The sequence below is a fragment of the Fundulus heteroclitus genome, chromosome 3 (assembly GCF_011125445.2).
Source record: "Fundulus heteroclitus isolate FHET01 chromosome 3, MU-UCD_Fhet_4.1, whole genome shotgun sequence".
In the NCBI taxonomy this organism is placed as follows: Eukaryota; Metazoa; Chordata; class Actinopteri; order Cyprinodontiformes; family Fundulidae; genus Fundulus; species Fundulus heteroclitus.
This window is the reverse complement of record NC_046363.1, coordinates 27,362,519-27,382,769: the sequence shown is the minus strand read 5'-3', so window position 1 is coordinate 27,382,769 and position 20,251 is coordinate 27,362,519. Positions and strand designations below refer to the sequence as shown.

General features: G+C 39.2%; 1 protein-coding gene across 3 annotated transcripts in view; it reads left to right on the top strand.

The window, feature by feature from the left end:
- The window catches only part of cacng8b (calcium channel, voltage-dependent, gamma subunit 8b), a 36,917-nt gene extending 21,735 nt beyond the window's left edge, over nt 1–15,182 (top strand). For 2 of the 3 annotated variants that reach the window (XM_036134975.1, XM_012875210.3), the window contains exons 3-6: nt 477–701; nt 6,723–6,806; nt 10,345–10,485; nt 12,626–15,182. In XM_036134975.1, the coding sequence (XP_035990868.1) occupies nt 477–701; nt 6,723–6,806; nt 10,345–10,485; nt 12,626–13,419 (1,244 nt within the window). In that variant the 3' untranslated portion in view covers nt 13,420–15,182. The remainder of the gene's footprint in view (nt 1–476; nt 702–6,722; nt 6,807–10,344; nt 10,486–12,625) is intronic. The other variant, XM_021322865.2, reaches the window with a different exon arrangement.
- Nucleotides 15,183–20,251: the final 5,069 nt, after the last annotated feature.

Here is a 20,251-nt window from a genome sequence, read left to right as displayed (position 1 = left end):
CTCCACCGCCTTTCTGATAATGGCAAGTACAAGGTGATCACATTTGTAATCTGCCGTGCATGTGTTTGTGCATTCATCTTCATCTCTGCTGATTGTGATGTGGAGAACGGAGTCCTGGTCATGAATATGTAGTAGGCTGAGATTGGGAGGGTGTGTGATCCGTTCTGCCACACATCAATTCAGTCTTGTTAAGCAGAGTCAGCAGAGTCATTAAACTCTCCTCCAAGGACGCATCATAAGGTCCACTCACACAGCTCCCACACCTGCCTCCACCTCTTGTCGTATCTCGTCTCATCATCTCACTTCTCATATCAGCCTCCCGCTTATCACCTTACCCCGCTGCTTTTTCAGCTTAACTGCACAGCGTCCATGACTGTAAATCCTCTCCTCCACAACAAATGCTTGCCTGTTCCCTGGCTGCATCTTTTAATGTCCACTCTTTCCATCCTCTCCCTCGCTTTCCACCTCTCCTAAAGGCATGGTGTGTGAGAAGGGGATCCAGATCCTTCTCACCACCGTGGGGGCTTTCGCTGCCTTCGGCCTGATGACGGTGGCCATAGGGACGGATTACTGGCTGTATTCCCGTGCCCTCATCTGCAACAGCACAGCCAACGTCACCCAGGACGATCCCCACAACAAGGACAAGAAGGACCCTGGGGCACTCACCCACTCAGGGCTTTGGAGAATATGCTGCCTGGAAGGTAAAGGGGGAAACAAATAGTGTTGAAAGGTGGGATCGGATGTGTGATTAAGTTTTGGTTGTTCAGGTTGGCTGGAATAAATATGGATGCGCTGTTTCAAATTAGTATTTAATGTAAATCAGAATAAAAACTCTTGCCTTTAGGGTCCTTAGAGACTGGACAAAATGTTCTTTTCTTCTTCATTGCATTAAAACCGAATGGTTTTTTGCACACTTCTGAAGTTAAATTACACTTGAAAATGCTGGAGAGCTAAAGATTAATTCACATTTTATAGGGAGTAATGTGCAATGTGCACAACTGTTTGCAAAATTATTAATATTAAAGGTAATAAAGGTCATTTCTATGCCGTGCTAAAGTAGCTGGTTAAAGTTGTTGTATGTAATCAAGTATAAGTGAAGACGAATTATCTTAAATTCTAAAAAAATTAATAAAAAAAATAAGTATTCATCTGCCATGAAACACCATCTGCGCTCATACATATTTATTTTCTTTTTGCTTATTTTGTCACACTTTTTTTTTCAGATCATCAAACCAGTTTTTAGGTTTAGGGGACAATTTATTTTACACAAGGTGGCTTCCATTTGAAAACTCTTTTTGTTTTTTTGTTTACTTAGATTATTTTCATCTGACAAACATTTGCCTGAATAGCTAAATCATTTAAGCGTGACCAAATAAGAAAAACTGTAATCAGAAATCTGTGAATTGATTTGCCAGCATTAACTGGTGAAGCAGATATTATAACAATCAGGCTTCTTCTGAACGATTCTGAATTTCAGTTTTATTTGAGGTTTGATCTGCTGACTAATACTATATTAGGGCCTAATTATTTATTTAGTTATTTTTCTAAACACTAAAGCCACTTTCAATTTGTAGTTCCACAACAAACAATGAGCCAAATCATCATTCCTTCTACTTTACTTCTTTCATAGAGATAGTGGTTTTGAATAAAACAGAAAATGAACGATTGTTAAGTTTATCCCCAATAACACTTTAAAGTACAGACCCCTAACCTTTATTTGATGTTTAATAAACCCAAAAAGTCAATCAAAGTACATGCTGTCGGTTGATACATTAAAAACACCATTTTCAATGTATACTTGGATTTGATCAGTCCAATGAGTAAGAAAAAAATGTGCATTCTTCAGTGTTTCATCCGTCACTCATTGATAAGAACCAATCAGGATTGAAACAAGCCTATTAAAATCTCTTGCTAAATTATAAATAAACGACCTCTAGAAATCTCACGTTTCTTTCAGATATAAATGTTTTCATATAGGAAAATATTTTTCAATTACTGTAGTTTCCTCTCCTTGAATCTATTGGGGGGGGGTTGTTTCTGCACAGAGGGAATAAGATTTAGAAGAAAGGTCGTTTTCACCAGAAGTCATGGCAGCATCTTATAAAAGAGTAATATTATAATGGCATGCAGTTTTCATTTGTGTTTGTTACATAGCGCCAAAGTGACAAGAAAACAATTTTTTGCATAATTGCATTCTAATTACATGACACTGAAGCGTGACCTTGTCTCAAAATAATCCATTACTCATTGTCTTTGATTCAGGCTGCATTTATTTCAGTCTTTTGCTGAAACAAAAGCCTCTGCTCACTCATCGATTTCGGATTTAAAAGAGGCGGTTGATACAAAAACTGCCAACAACCATCTCTCGATCTACAGCTTGTTACAGCAGCACAAGCTGCTAATTCATTATATATTGAGTGCCTGGCTGGAGCTCAACACTGAAGGCTGGGATGGAGTTACAGCTCCAGTCAAAGGGGTGGTGTGATCTTAGTGATCTGTGCCTTCACTCACATCCAGATTGAGGTGGAAGCCTTTCTGGTCCCAGGAAAATCTTTTGGCTCTCCTTTTGAAGCATCTCCTACCCATTCTGAGCTTGGTCATTGTACAAAGCTAATTTGTCCTCATTGCTAAGCTTCCTGATAGCAAAGCAGCCAATTAGAGATAAGCTCAAGCCCTTGCAGCTTTGCTGCAGTGCAACCCCCACCCTCTCCTTTCATTACCCCAGTCTCGCAGTTTCTTCCTTCTCCATGCTTTGTCTCGCTCTCTAAACATTACATTTAATCTTTCACTGCTCTTCCTCCTGTTTCCCTCTTCATAATTTCCTCTGTCATTCATTCATTTCTTGCGCGTTGTGGTGCAGCAAAGCTGACAGTGTTTTGGCACAGCTTGGAGGTCAAGTATCCTTGATGCCTGTGGAGTATTCAGCAGAGACAGATGCTCAGTGGTCGCGCAGTGATGCAGTGAGGTGTAGCTGTGGTGGAAATGCGGGACAGGCTAGCTTTAAAAGATTTATGTCTGTGGGTGGCCAGCAATATTATGCGGTGGATGGAGACGTCCTGTTCTGCTCTCCCTTATTTGCAGGTTACTGATAGAGATGTGGAACCGAGAATTGCCTGATTTTTGGTTACATGTGAATGCGTCTTTTTAAAATAAAATATGAAAAGGTAATTTATTTCAAATTATTCTTTACACACGGTAACATATTTCAAACATGGACGTGCAGTCAATGCTTGGCATTACCATGAGTTACTGCATCAAATGTGCGTGGAGGTGTTCAGCCTATGTTTCTGCTGAGGTGAGATGGGAGCACAGGTTCCTTTAATAGAGACCTTCAGGTCATCTGCTTTGTCGGGTCGGGTGTCACTCATCTTCCTCTTGACAATGCTCCATATGGGCTTCAGGTCAGGCCAGTTTGCTGTCCAGTCAGCCCACTGATGTTGGTACTAGTGGTGTGAGCAGGTCCTGCTCAAAAAGGAAATCAGCATCCCTGTAAAGCTTGAATTCAAGGAGGAAGCATGAATTAATCTACAACGTCCTGGTAGACCTCTACTCTGACTTTGGACTTGATGGTAACATGATGGCCTAAATCATCACTGACTGTGGGAACTAAACACTGGACCTCAAGCAAGGTGGATCTTGTGGCTCTTCACTCTTCTTTAGCAGTCTGGGACCTTGATTTCCAAACTTATTTTTATCTGAAAAGAGTTATTAGAACCACTGAGTGACAGTCTAGTTCTCTTTCTCCTTGCCTAAGGTAAAGACACTTCGGACGATTCAGATTCTTCTGGTTCAGAGGTGGCTTGATGCGAGGAATGTGGCTGTTGTAGCTAATGTCATAGATACATCTGTGTGTTGAGTATCTTAAACCAGCTTCACTCCACATTTTGTAAATCCCCCTGTGAAACGCCTTAATGGGCCTTGCTTCACAGTCCTCTCAAGGCTGTGGTTATCACTGCTTATTATTCTTCCAAATACTTTCATCCCATTCAGCTTTATTTTACTATGGCTGGATACAGCACCTTTTGTAGCTTATTGTCCTTGTTGAGGGTGTCAGTGACTATCTGCTGGACAACTGCCAAGTCAGCAGTCTTTTTTTAGGCAATAAAATAATATTTCTGTGTAAATAATAAATATAGATTTTATGGGTCAAAAATAATATTGTAATATTCCTTTAATAATCATTATTATTAACATAAATAAATCCTTGCTGAATATGTGTAATGTTCTCACAAATTAAGACTAGGTTTTAGTAATCTGATGGGAAAGTCAGTTTTATAAAATAAAATAATAATGCATACTTTTAGGATGAATCCTTTCAGTGCTGGCCAGTTTCCTTGCAATTCATTTGATTTTAGTGTGGATAATTATAATGAACTCAACTCAACTCAACTCAAACTTTATTTATAAAGCACATTTAAAACAACCGGGGTTGACCAAAGTGCTGTACAGATATTACTGTTGCAGGAAATAAGGTAAAAACTAAAAAGCTAAAAAACATAAACACGAAGCAGTAAAATAGAATGAAAATAAAATAGAAAAAAATAAGTTAAAATTTAAAAAATGTAACTAAATAAATGAAGGCAAATACTCTTTTCAGCTGATTTCAATAACAAGAGTTGTTCCTTCTATAAATACTAGTTAAATTGTACCATAAATATTAAGATAAAAAAATGACATTAAGCATACAAATGTGAATACTTCAAACCGTCTTATGGATATAATTGATTTTAGGTTTTTATTGTTTATTTAAGGAGGTAAAGGTTTAAATACATTACCTCGTGAGATCCACCTGTCATTGTGAAAAAAGACCAAAATGCAGGAATACAACAAGCAGATAATTAAAATGATGATTTGTTACAAACAGAAAAACAAAGGAGCTGAAGGAGCAGGACATCATAAAGCCATCGACATAAAAACTACAAACTAAGACTGTTAATTACCAAGGGATGTGACAAAAGGCAACATAATAAGAGCTATTTAAACTGAAATTAGGGAGCAGGTAAGTGGATGGAGGTGATAAATGACTTACACCTGGTAAAGTAATTAGAGACAAGACAAGTTATTGAGCATATTCAGGGACAACGGCACCAACCATAAGAACAAAGTGAGAAATTACTAGAACCAGATGCAGATCTATTAAAAATCCATTTTGAAGTGAGACAAGAACCAAGTAAAACCTAAAAAGTATCTTCTGTACCAAAAAAAACCACTATCTAAGAATTAAAGAAATAAACCAAAATAATTTTACAGACAAGGAAAACTAACCTCAGACTATAATCAGTAATCTGTCACAAAGGAATCTAAACATAGAACGATGATCTCTAATTTCTTTCATAACAGAAACAGATTGAAGACAATTTGTAGTTCAGCGGGTTTTATTGGGATTTAAGATGAAGAACCAACAAAACAGCATAATTAAACAATGGCAGACAAGTTAAGGGTAAACTTCATCATAAGTTTAGAGCAGAGTTAGAATACGAAGCTATATCCCAAGCTTTAAACATCTCACAGAGCTCTTTTCTGTCCATCACCAACATGGGCGTATAGCACAGCTGCAAACCTACCAAGACAAATACAGTCCAAGCGAGGAAAGCATTAATCAGAGAAGCACCAAGAGGTCTATGGAGGAGTTGTAGAGATTCACAGCTCAGATGGAGGAACCTGTCAACAGGACCGTTATGAGTCGTGCACGCCACAAATCTGGCCTTTATAGAAGTGGGAAGAATAAAGCTTTTGTTTACACCTATTTAAAATTTGCCCAAAACCATGTAGGGACACACTGCATGAATGTACAAATAGGTTCTCTGGTGAAATGAGACAGGAACAGAACCATCTGGGCTACATAGAAAATGCTGTATGGCAGAAAACATCGTGCTGTAAGGATGCTTTTGTTAAACGGGAACGGGGAAGCTTGTTGGAGTTGGTGGGAAGATGAAGAGAACCAAATATGTGGCAATCCTAAAAGAAAACCTGTCAAAGGTTTTTAAACTCTGAATGAACACCATAGTTTTAGTATAGAAATGAAAAGCCAAACATAATTTTCCTTGCACTTCACAATATATATTTATTTAAAGAAATACACTGATGTTTGTGCTCATAACATGATAAAATATGAATAGGTGGTGGGAATACTTTTGCAAGGCACTGTATGCGCAGCTTATGGTTGCCTTGAAGGTGTTAGGGCAGAGTCCAAGAATGTGACCCGACTGACATCCCATTCCTTTGTACCTTCATCTATATATATATATATAAACCACTGGAAATAAAAGACCTATGAGAAGGAGATCCGCTCATCTCACATCTGTCCGTCTCATCTGTTTCTCCTCATTCCATCACTTCATCTGTCTCACAATCCATCTGTCAGCTATCTATCAGTTTTGTGCTTTCAGCATAATGCCCTCGCCTGTCTGTCTACATGCACAGGAGGCGGGTAGTTATGCGTCTGGCTGTGTGTCTGCATAGGTGTAGATATGAACCTGTGTGATTTTACACCTTCTGCTTCTGGAAGTAGTTCCAATGAGCCTTGTGAGTTTTGCAATATGCTGAAGTTTGCTGTTTGAGACTTGAGAGACAAAAAAAAAATATCAAAAAATTAAGATACTAATGTTTTTGTGTAATTGAGCTTGTTCCTCATGATTGCTGGTGTTTTCTATCTTTACGACTACAGTTATGAGCTTGGGCGTTTTGTTGACTCAGGTCACCCTTCTTCCTTTATTTCCCAGGAGTGAAGAGAGGAGTGTGTTCTCAGATTAATCATTTCCCAGAGGATGCAGACTTTGACCATGATGGAGCAGAGTACGTCCTACGTAAGTCAATACTCATGCATCAGAACTTTAGACATCATTAACTGTAAAAGCAGGCTTTACCGTTTCAAAACAATGAAAAAGATATTATGAAGGGGACATTTTAAAGGATCTTTAGCTTCATATATTAGTAATTAGTGCATTCCAAAGAGAATGCAGCTCAAAAGGATAAATTAATATATTCCATTTAGCCTTCCAATTTTTTTCTGCAAATATTGCTCTCTCTCTCTTTCTTTTTAGGTCTATTGCAACCTAAATGAACCTCAGACATGAAAATATTGTTTCCTTTCAAATCACTTCTTCTTTAAGTATAGTTCCTATTAAGTTTTTTCCCCCTCGTTGGCACTGAAAATAACTCTCTTTGGGTCTTCTTCCTTTAATAACAGCAACCACACCGAACAGTGTTGCTGTTTTGGTGGATTTACTGAATGGAAAATACACACATTGTATCATACACGGTCTGATCACCAGATAACCTAGGATGCCACAGATCTTTTTGGGCTGGTTTAAACCACAGATCCCATATGCCATGTAGGCCGCAAACGTTCACCGCTGCTACAGAACTGATGCAACCATGCTTCAAAAATCCCTGCAATGACCCAATAACATCATTACTTAATCTCATGCCACGCTATCTGTATGGTTCGCTCACCTCACAACGCATCCCCTACTGTCTGATCAGGCTGGCTAATAACAATCTGAGCACCTTGCACTCATGGAGTCCTAAAATTTCCTTCCATGATGGTCACTTTGTCTTTTAATTTACAAAAATACGTGAACACTGCGATGGCGTCAGGGAAAAGTCACATATTCGGTCATGACCAAGCAGAACACAGTGAATTTTAGTACTTTGGTCTTAGACTACATGCCGCAGGAAGAATAGGAGCACATCAAATGCTTGGTCCTATGTAATATGTGTTTTTCAACACATTTCCATGCATCACAAGATTATAAACACTGTGACAGCATCCTAGGTTACCTATAAGGGGCCAAGCTATATTGAGCGAATGTAGTCATTACTTGGGTTTTTCACTATGTCTTCAGTACAGCTGACGGGACCAATACTGTATGTGAAGAAAGTAGTGCATAAAGTGGAGAAACTGGGGTTTGAATTGCTTTTTTTTCTCCGAAAATAATGTCCCACAGAAACACACAAACAAACATATGACAGAGTGTTGAAAGGCAAGGGAGCTGGGGTGCCCTAGTTCGCACTCAGTGCCCTGCAGTGATGTCTTTCTGCTCTGTGATATGCTACATGTGAGCCTGTGCATGCATAAAGCCTGTGCTCTGTTTACAATGTTGCAGAGGCATTTTGCTGGCATTTAGGTGGCATTTTCTCTCCAGTGGCCTAGTTGTCCTAGATGAGAGAGGAGTGTTAATGTGTGTATGTGTGTGTGTTTGTGTTTATGGTGAGCTAATCCAAAGAAAGAACCGAAGCCACATGAGAACATTTTATTTCAAATTTCTGTCAAGAATCAAACACTTACTGTCCTCACTTACTATCCTGCAAGGATTGTTTAAGCAATTTTAAAAAATGTCGTTGCATGCTACATTTAGTCAGTAATGTAGCATGCAACTACCATTACAGTAATGTAATGGTAGCTTTTCAGGCCAGGTTTATTTATTAAAAAGTTGTGATGTTTATTTAATTTTTAAATTTAATTGTGGAGGCATGTCCTGTGAAGTCAAATAAATGCACTCTGTTACCAACGATAAAATTGGTAAAGTTGACACATTAGAGCATCTCGCTAGCCAAAGCGGGGGTATTGATGGCTAATTTATGAAGGCATTTTACTTATTTACTTTTTTCATTACTTTTTGATTGACCAGCACATAACAAGTTGTTGTTACTAATAATACATTCCCAGCTTAAGTTCCTCCATATTTTTTCTCTAGAAGCAGGATTTCCTGTATAAACAACTGAAGCATTAAAAGTTTCCCGGGTTGCTGTTTTTATGGCATTATTCTTTTATTTTAAACAAGCAGTTGTAAAGAACTGTGTATTTATTTTGTAATTGCAGCCCTTACAAAGTCTTATTATCTGACGCATTGTTCCAGAAGAGAATGGGTATAAAAACGCAAACAACTAAAACAAAAGTGTCACCTGTTATAGTTACACCAACAAGGTAGTATTCTTACCCACCAATAACGATTATTGAACTAAGTGTGTTCATTATTTGGTGTTGTTAAATATGTTGTTTTAATATTTACGATTAAAATGCATCATGATAAATGTTGCTCCTGCTGATCATAGGACGGATGATTTTTTTTTATAATTGTCAACATTAAAACAACCTACTTGAGGAAAAGGCTTTTAAGAAAAATTAAATATTTTTTCCCATTTCATGTATTATAGTTCTGGTTTGGTCTTATGTTTTGAAATATATGTTCCTCTCTTGCACATTTCCTCTGTTTTTGCTTTTGTCAGAATTAAATGTTCAATCAAACAACATCATAAAACATAAAACTAAGTTTTTAAATGATCAAATCAAGGGAAAAAGCTTTATAAACAAATCTGGGTCTATGTGAAAAAGTAAGGGTTGGTTCTTAAGCATAAAAAGTCTATTGAAGGTGATACCATGTCACCTCATTTGGATTTAATTCTGGAGTTTGACTAGACCGCTCTAACATGCCCCAGACCATCACTCTACCACCACCATTTTTTATAATGCCTTTTTTTTCTGACAAACTCTTCCAGAAAGTTTCACTTCTGTTTCATTTTTTTCCACAAATGATTACCCCAAAAGTCTTGGGGATCATTAGGATGTGAAATGGGCCTTTGCATCAGATTGGTCAACAGTGCTATTTTCCTTAAAATCAAATGATGCCATTTTAACCTGGAATTTTTCTTTTAGTTGATTATTGTTGTTTGATATTAAAATTTGTTTCATGATCTGGAAGATTTAACTGTGATGAATAAGCAAAAACGGCAGAAATTTGTAAGAGAGCAAACAATTTTTCAAAGTACAGTAGCTCGGCTTGCCAGCATTTACTGGTATTACACAATGCCCTCATCTTTGAAACACAAAATAAGTGTAATTAATACAGATTGCACTACAACAACTTTCAGGCTCAGATCAAACATTTTAATAAATAGTAAATTATATAGAAACAACCAGTTCAATTATAACTCTCCCACAACTTGTCAGATGCATCCAGTTTAATCTAAACAGAATCTGAACAGAATGGCAGCTATGAAGTGTGTGATCGACAACAGTAAAAGAGATGTCCATCATAAATATGCCAGTCTTCCTAGTGACTAAGTACGCTCAGGGTCCCCAATTATTATTGTGTTCAACAATAGTGGCAAAATCTGCCCAACGAACCAGCTGACCAGTTGTAGTTTTCTTCCACAAATAAAGCATTCACCTTGTCTTTTTAACTCTGGCACAGTTTGAAGAGTTTAAGTGTTTTTGTGCTGTTACTATTTAAAAAAAAAATTAAATGTTATAAATTCTAATAATTTTCTCTGAGGTAACATATTTGCACCTGTCTTGTTTTTCTACTTGTTGCTTAATGTCATTTCCCTTTTCTTTTGTAGGGGTAGTCAGGGCTTCCAACATCTTCCCAATCCTTAGTGCCATCCTCCTGCTGATGGGTGGGGTTTGCATTGCTGCTAGTCGTTTCTATAGAAGCAAAAGGAACATCATCCTCGGGGCAGGAATCCTTTTTGTAGCTGCAGGTAATGGAGGAATATTGCATGAAAAGCTTGTAATAAAAAGTGTATACACACACACACATACACATATATATATATATATATATATATATATATATATATATATATATATATATATATATATATATATATATATATATATATCATATACTTTCATGTGTGTACAATCATCTGACAAAAAGATTTTTGTATTTGGAAATGAGACCTTTTGGGCTTGGTTGTCTTTGGGGGCTCCTGAAACAAGTGACAGGTGGCCAGAAGCAGCTCCTGTACTTCCAAAAGAAAAAACTTGCGCGTGGGAGGGGAATTTAGAGGACAATGGAGAATACTTTGTGGTTGGTCTCAAGGAAGCTCTAAAAAAAAAAAACACCTTAAAAAAAATCAGAAAATAAAAGCAAAGGCCATGGCAGACTGTGTTAGCCTCGTGAGACCATCCTGATCTCGAGAGCTTTCAAGGTTTCACTCGCAGATCAGTCTGGCTACTTTTCCGTTAAAGAAAATTTGGAGCCGTTCACCAAACGAACGTCCAATCAGCGTTGGCTTTGAGGCAGGTTGAGGTGTGACGCAATGAGAAGCGCGACAGTTCAGTCTTAAGAACATGGCGGCTTCAGCCGATAAAACTAGCGTTAGCGTGGCTATCGAGCAAGTTTTGTCAGAATTACAGAGTATTTCTTTGCTGAGCTAACGAGCCTTTACCTGCAGCAGCAAGAGTAGCTTGGCTTGTGGTTGTGTTTTCGTCGTCGCTCGAAGCATGTTGACGAGTACGTCATATGCTTCGTTGATCTGATTGGTTTATTTGGCCCGTCTATCACCAACATAGGCCAATCAGCTAACCAGTATTTTCGCCCCTTCCCAAAATTACTTCAACGGAAGGTTTCCAGATGGATATGCGGAGCAAATCTATCTGGCGGCGTCAGGTTAAGACTGTGTACAGTATAGGGAGGAACAGCAGAGCCGGATAGAGGACATTGCCTGGTGAAGTTAGTCACTGTATCCTCTGTGGAGGTTGCAGAGTCACAGGACTTGGTTAGTAGCGATTCCATCACCGTGGTTGAGATCGTTGAGGCGTTTAAAATGCTCCTTGTTGGAAGGGCACTAGGGGAGGACAAGCTTCATCATGAGATGCTGAAGGATTAAAACATTTTGGGATTTGGTTGACTCGCCTCTTTAGTGCCGTATGAAGGACTGCGACAACTCCTGTGGAGTGATAAGCTGAGGACACTTCTGTCCCTTTTCTTAAAAAGGGGTCTAGAGAGTTTAACCTGTTGAGGGATCACACTCCTAATTTACTGTAAGGCTGGGTTGTCAAAAGCCTGTCCTTGAGGGACATTGTACCCAGTGCGGTTTGCACTCCTCCAGGGTTTCTCCGTGCCAACAACCCTGCTTGTGGTTTTCATGGACGCCATCGAATGACTCAGCTGGGAAGAGAATTTGTCTCAGGTTTGGGAATCTCAGGGTCTTAGCTTTGTATTTTGCAGGTGGTTTAGTTTTGCTGTCATGGTCTTCAGTCTGTACTGGAGCAGTTTAGGCATGTGGAACAAATTACTGAGACAAAAAGGAAATTTCTCATTTTACTGGTCCTTCTGCATTCCAACCTTCACCTATGGTCAGGAGATATAGATCATTACAAAAGAATGGGATCCCAGATACAAGAGGCTGAAATACAAGAGGCTGAAATGATCCTCCATCAGGAGGCTGAATTTTTGCTTAGAGAAGAGGTTAGGAGGTCCTTCATCCTGGAGGAGCTCAACATTGAGCTGCTGACAGTCTGCATCGAAAAGAATCAGTTGAATATGGTCCAGGCGTCTAATCAAGAATCTAGACGCCTGTCTGCAGAGGTTTTCCAGCCATGCTGAACTTCAGGAAGGCTCCAGGGCAGAACATAAACCCACAGGAGGAACTATATATATCTGGTCTTGCCTGAAAACACATTGGGATCCTTAATAATGAGCTGAAGAGTGTCTCTAAGCAGAGTAATATCTGGGTCTCCCTGCTGAAACTGTGGCCCCCGTACCGTGATGTTGGATGATATTTTCAGCCAACATCAACAGTACTTTTTCATGCATTTCCCTGTTAACATTGTACTGTAATCGCTGCTGAGAAAAATTGCTTAGTAATAAAAACATTGTTTTTGCCGTTACAGGTCTGAGTAACATAATTGGTGTGATCGTCTACATTTCGGCTGCACTAGGAGACATCTCACCTAAGAAAGACGAAGATAAGAAATGGCAGTATTCCTACGGGTGGTCCTTTTACTTTGGAGGCTTGTCCTTCATCATGGCCGAGATGGTCGGAGTGCTGGCCGTCAACATCTACATCGAGAAAAACAAAGAGCTCCGCTGCCGCTCTCGCACAGACATCTTTAAAAGCACGACGCACGCCATGCTCCGCCTGCCCAGCTACCGCTTCCGCCGCCGCTCCCGCTCCTCGTCCCGCTCCACCGACCCGTCCCGCTCCCGAGACCCTTCGCCCGTCGGGGGTGGCGGAGGGAAGAACTTCGGCCTGCCTCCCTCTGCTCTGCTCTCACAGGGCCCCATTTCAGTTTCCACTCTGCCCAACCCGCACTCCCGTTCGCACACGGCCCTGGCTGGCGGAGACATCTCCCTCTACACGCTGTCTCGCGACCCCAAGCTGGCGGGTCTGCCGCCGATGTACGGCACAGTGGACAGGGCCACACTCTACCAGCTCCACAACTGCTTTCCGAAAGACGGGGGCGGAGGAGGGGGAGTCATGATGAGCGGCACGCTGCCTTCACTCAAGTCACATAACCCTTCTAACACTTCCAACTCCAACACACCGATGGCTAACTCTGTGGCTCCTCCGCCGTTCACATCATCCACAGTAGACAGGGAGCGAGGGATGGGGACTCTGGACAGGCTGAAGGGAGACAGGGAGAGCAACTCTAACACTCTTAATAGGAAGACAACACCTGTGTAGATGGAGGTGTGGAGAAAGCTGGTTGAATAGTGGAAGAGGGAACGTAGAAAAAAAAATAGGACGGCAGATAACTCTCCTCCTTGTTCACTGTTATTTAGTCAACTCAATCTCACTGAGAACAAAAAAAAGAAGAGTAATAACAGAACGATAATAACAACAACAATGAACTTTCACAAAAATAAACTATTTTGATATCTCAATGCGCTAGAAATGATTTATTTTATTAATGATCAAATGCAATTAACCTTGGGCTACTATGAAAACCTTTCACTTAATTTCTGTGCAATAGTACTGCTAATTTAACCAGAGCATCATTACTGTAAATTGTTGTTGTGATTATTCTCGGTGTTATTACAGGCTAGCTGTATTTGCAAACGCTAGTTTGGAATGAAATGTTAATTTTCATGGTGTTGTGGGGTTTTTTTTCCACTTTATTTTATTTTATTTTTTTAGATCTCTGTGACTTTTACTGTGAATTCTTCCATGCAGAGCCACTGAGAGCAGACAGTGAGCTGTGTGTAGCCGTGTGTTAAAGAACGAGTGTGCACAAAACGTTGACGAATGAGAGCCTGCTTTATTTTTTTAACTCCCATGATGTAGAGTTTTCCTTTATAAAAAAAGAAGTCAGATGTGAATACTGTAAATTGTCTTCCAAATACTGATGCTAAAAGAAATGCAACAATAACATGAGCGACTGAGGCAGCCGACAGACTTCATTGTTAGTGCGGGTTCGGGTTTTCTACGGACCTCTGTTTGTCTCATTTCCATTCTAATCAGTGTTAGCAGATAGTACTTGTAGCTTTATTGTGTTGAAGATGTTTGTTCTTGGGCATTAACGGAAACCTCCATTGGAGGGGAAAAAAAATAAGCAAAATAATATGTTTGTACAGAATCAGGTGAAGATTGCTTCCTGAAAAGAAGAAAATAAAACAAAGAATCCATTAATTCTTTTTTTTTTTTTTTTTTTTGTATTAAAGAAGTCCCAAAGTGACACATGCAAATAATCATTTTCAGTCACAGGAAAAAAAAACACTATGTTGGTTAAAAGGGTTTCCACACAGACTATAGAGGAAACATAAAAAAAACTACATGTACATTGTAATTTATGCATATTTGTAAACTCTATAGATACCTTCTTTTGGGACCACAGTTAAAGCATTTGGAAACAGCAGATTCAGATTGATGGACACCTGTCGGCTGAGCTCCGGTCAGACTTGGCCCTATAACCTGTCTGTATTTCATCTGTTTGTTTGTTTTTCTTCTAACTTATCAAATCTCCATTAACAGATTCCTCACAGAGACGAACCCCCAAACATCCCCAAAGAATCTTTTCACTGTGCTTCCCGTGTAACTGCTGACTCCTGAGTGTGAACTGTTGACGTTGATGAGAATGAAACACACGTGGACCCCCCCCAGCCCCCACTCCCACCCCCATCCTCCCGCCGCTCTGCTATACTGTCCCGTGGGGCCACAGATCCAGGTGGAAACCTGGGATACACCTGCTTCATGATGAAGGGAGGAAAATAAATGATAACCACATGCTTCCAGATTCTACATGTTTTTAATTTGTTTGATTTCATTTTAGAAAAGTACAAAAAATAATAATAATCTGTCAAAACTGCACACGGACAGCATTTGTGTGGGCAATATGAATAGTATGTAGTTGAGAATAGATATATCTAGACAAATGATTATGGTTTATCTAAATGTGTGATAAACTCAAACACTGTATTGCACGAAGTTTATAAAAAAACAATAACAGACATATTCACAGACGTTTGTCTTTTGTTCTTTTTTATTGAAAATGGACTGTTTTCCACTGTATATTATATACTTTCTGAGTCGGGTTAGCCTGCAGAAACTTGGGAACAAAATATCAATTGCTGCTGAAAAAATACAGACAAGAGACACTGCAGGGTTGTGAACCTCGTTGCTAACCTATTTTAAACCTACACAATTACAATATTAATCTAGACTCATTATACAGATAAAACTTATAGTGTGTTATTTTACTCCAAGGCAACTATCAGATTGGGACTCATCATTGATAAAAGACTCAGAAACAAAGACACTACATCTTTTCCTAAGAGTTTTTAATGGTATATAGTCATTACATTACTGGAATTTGTGATCATTTACGTTTGTGGTTTTGCACTTAGCATGAACTATTTAGTGATAACTCAAATAGTAATAATAATAATCTTTATTGTCATTCCAACATACATTCCAATGAAATTTGTCCTCTGCATTTAACTCATCCATTAGCGAGCAATGGGCTCCCACTGGGGAGCATTCTGGGGCTAAGGGTGTTGCTCAAGGACCCAGAGCAGCAACCGACAGATTCGAACCACAGAACATGTAGCCTTCCAAAGATGAAAGCACTCTGCTCTAACCACCAGGTCACTACTCCCCCTATTCCAATAACACTGATTTCATAGGGTGACATTGTGTTCTTCCAGGTGCCATTTATTCTACATAAGGTTTTGTATATTTAAACAAGACAAAGTCTATTGACATAATGCTAATGCTAGTCCACCTCATTTTTCTTGTAAAATAGTCTTGAATGCTAAACAGGCAAGCCTGTGTCCCAGACCTGAAAACATTTAGAACAATGAAATTAATAAAAATATTACATATGGGGTCTGAGCACATAAAATTAAGTAAATAAAAGGTTTAAATCGTTGGTAAATAATAAGCGGTATGAACATACAACGTACAAACTTTCCAAGTACATGAAAATCACTCAAATGCAAGACATAATCCTGTATTTTGCATACTCAATAATTCCTGCCCTCATTAGGGCTTTGCTGTCAGCAGCTATTTCTTCACATTCAGAAAACAGTGACCACAAAGTTTCATGTATGTACATGCGAAAATTAACTTGAGATACATCTTAGAGTTTCAGAGTTCATCGTTTTAGTATGTTATACTAAAAAAAAGAAACATCACCAAAACCATGATTTATAGCAAAGTAATCAAACATTTTTAACCTGGCCAGCCAGATTGATAATGTGTATTACTCTACGTTTTGCCCATTATCCATCTGGGACTGCTCCTATCAAATCTGTTTGGGGAACGGAGCAGAACTCTCCAAGCTCATTGGCTGAAGTGACATCTAGTGCCCACCTACCAAAGGTTGGTTTTAGCCAATTAAGGTATAAAATAAAATAAATATAAAACCTAAGCAGCACCATCATGTGAAACCACAACAAGGTAAGCTAGTCACGGCACTTCTTGCTGTTCATCTTTCAAATAAGAAATTGTGGATTCTTACGAAAAAGATGTGATAGCAGCAGCTAGGCGTGCGTCCTCCTGCGCTGTCATGCTTATGTTAGTTCGGCTGTGGGCTCTGCAGCTCTTGCTTTTGTTGCAGTTGTATGTCCCGCCCTAAACCACAATACTGCAATGTGATTGGCCCGAACTGCCTTTGGTTCGGACACAAATGGTCCCACTACAAGAGGGATTCTGGTGTGTTTGTGAACACACTAATACAACGAGAATTCATCTTGCAGGCCAGGTTATAACATTTTAAGAAATAGATTTTTTTTTATTACAGATGACTGTTTAAAGTCTTATAAATGGGTTTAGGTATTGTTACACAATACATAAAATGTCTTAACTTTATCAATGTTTTGGATGTTAAACCTTTAAGATTTTGTACTGGCTTAAACAGATGAATTTTTGTTCTTTCTTTTGTTGTTTGTCTTGAATTAATAGTAATGGTTACAATGAGTAGCACCCTTATCAGCCAAAACTACCATACTTTTCAGACTGTAAGGCGCACTTAAAATCCTTAAATGTTCTCAAAAATTGGCAGTGTGCCTTATAAACCGGTGCGCATTATGTATGATTACCACCCGTTGTGCTTCCTGACCAATTTTATGTGGTACAATGCACTGAAAATCTGTCAAATGTGTAAGTACGACTTTGTTAAGCAACATAGCTGCTCAATGGCTATGTGGAGTATTATAGTATGCTGTGTCACTACCTGATTGCCCCCGTAACAGGGGGCAATCAGGTAGTGACAGTCTACAGTCTACAAGACTGCCTGACTAATGTCTAAACTAATTACTGTAATGTCTAAACCAAGTAAATTGATCCATATACCAGTTAAGTTTATTTTGGCCTTATGTTAGAAACAGAGCAGTGTAGTCCAACTACTCTGTCCTCCCGGCAAAGAAGAATAGTTTCTTCGTCTCCCACTCCCTATCAGGAAGAATGTGTGCACACAGAGGGACGGAGTGATATTACACACTGGAGAAGAATATTTATTGTGCCTTATAATCTGAAAACTACGGTAGATGAAACTCAATTTATTTAATAACTGAAAACAAAAGTTGCTGCTCTGCAGAAAAGCCTAGGGACAAAAGTATAGATAAGCTTGAGGTGATACCAAATTTGACCAGATAGAGAAGAACAAAGTAAACGATGGAGGACTTATTAAAAAAATAAAATAAAACAATGACTGACGCTTTGCAGGTATGGATTGCTTTCTGCCTTTACTTAGAAGTTGTCATTTCAGAGCCCCATGTTAGCAAACTGAAACTCTCTACTATGTACAAAATATAAAGAAAAGTAAGGAGTGCATTTCTGATGCAACAATACTTTACAATTCATTGATGTAAACATGTTCCTTCAATATCTGAATGCTTAAAATGTAGATTGCTGTTAGCTGTGATACCATCCATGTGAGGCAGATCATCTTCCATTACCATATAACATAGACATTTTTTTGTGTCTCTGCTCTGTCTTCTCTAACCCCCAGTCGGTCGAACCAGATGACCGTTCACACTGAGCCTGGTTCTGCTGGAGGTTTTTCTCCCTGTTATAAGGGGAATTTTCCTCTCCATTGTCGCTTCACGCTCAGTATGAGGGATTGCTGCAAAGCCATCGATGATGCAGATGACTGTCTCTGTGGCTCTACGCTCTTTCAGGAGGAGTGGATGCTGCTTGTCTACTGGGTTTCCTTAGATAGGAAATGTTTTTGACCAATCTGTATGATTTAATTGAACTTGACATTGTAACATGTTTTGAGATGACATGTGTTGTGAATTGGCACTATATAAATGAAATTGAATTGAATTATATACCACCACCCATCTTCTTATCACCTCTGGCCAGCTGACGTATCGCCTTCCCACTGCATGACACTGCCTTCCTCCTGTTGCACCATGGGGATGGTGTGTTCAATATGATAGTTGGTGTTAGTTTTCTCCTCACATTACCAATTTTAATGTGAGCATGAAGTTACATTTTTATGCCCTCTGACCTGTCTGTTGTGACCCTTGGGCTTCATTACACAACATCAGGCGTCAGTCTTTTCAATTCAAAGAGCCACTTTTGTCCTGATCCTACAAAATATAATTTGTCAAATGTCACAATTTTTTTTGTTTAGCAATATGTACTACATGAAATGTTTCATTTTGAAAGCTAAGGATTTCTAGCTAAAATGGATTTCTAGTTTAAGGTTTTAGAACAAAATTAATAATTCAAAGAAAAGAAAAACATCTATTTTGTAGAAGCATGCCAGCTGAGAGAATCCCTTCCACAAATATGGAAAATGTTATAGGTAGCCCACTTGTAAAAAAGCAAATAGCTTGAAGCTACAAATAAACAATTTACTTTTAAAAGCATTCTATTGCTTTTATAATTGAAAACATTTCTTATTTGGTTTTAATGATAGCTACAGTCGAGGGGGCCAAAGAGCCATTTGTACCCGTAGGTTGCAGACTCCTGCGTTCTCAAACAAACCTCTGAGCCCTTCACAGAACAAATGGGTTTAAGCTGAGTTTAAATTACACCTGTGTGAACGCTACTAGGGTGACTGTGGCTTGATGGGTTGAGTTGTTGTCTTGCAATCGGAAGGTTGTGGGTTTGATTCCAGCTTCCCTTTGTCACATGTTGATGTACCCCTGGGCAAGATACTTAACCCCAAGTCGCCAACTGAGCTGCATATTGGTGTATAAGTGTGTGAGTGTGATTGGGTGAATGTGGCTCTAGAGTAAAGCGCTTTGAGTGGTCAGTATGACTGGAGAAGCGCTAAATAATTCAGTCCGTTTACTAAATTGGGGTGAAGGCAAATTCACACCACACCTTTTTGATTTTCATCTGTCAACATTTTGTGAAAGCTATGCTTTAATTTTCATACACTTCTTAATTACGTAGAACTTTGTGTCGGCGTATCAGATAATATCCCCAAAAAAACACTGTATGGTTGATGGCTGTAACATGACAAAATATGGAAAAGTTCAAGAGTGTGAATACTTTTTGACGGCACTGTATGAGACCACATAAATTTATTTGTATTCTACAACCGGGCTTTCAAAGAGTTTTTGTAGTCGCAAAAGAGTTGGGCTCTAAGTGCTTCATATCCTCCAGCTCAAGGTCTAATCTTTGGTGTGGTGTGACTTTGACCTTCCCTGTCAAACCTGCGGCTCTTTAAATGTGCAAATACATGGATAGTGCCAGATGGGTGGTAGTTAGCGAAGAGGAAGAGGAAGAGGAAGACAACCCACTGAAGGTTATCTCAGTGTACTTTTGTGTGGCACCTACTTCACCGAAGCACTTTTGTGTCACAGACTCATCTAGTATTTCATGCATACTTTTGCATGAACAATGAGAAACTGCTCTCAAGGTCTGCTCTGTTCACTCCAGTTGTTGCATTATGACCTAAGAGGAATAATGACTGGCAAGGGACTGCGAGACGGCTCCTCTTACAGTAACTGGATGATAACACGTTAAGGGAGGAGAAGAAGGGGAGCCACATATTTGACAAGTGGCCTGACATTCCAAGCAGTTCTCCTGGATTTTGAGGATTAGTTTATGAGATTAG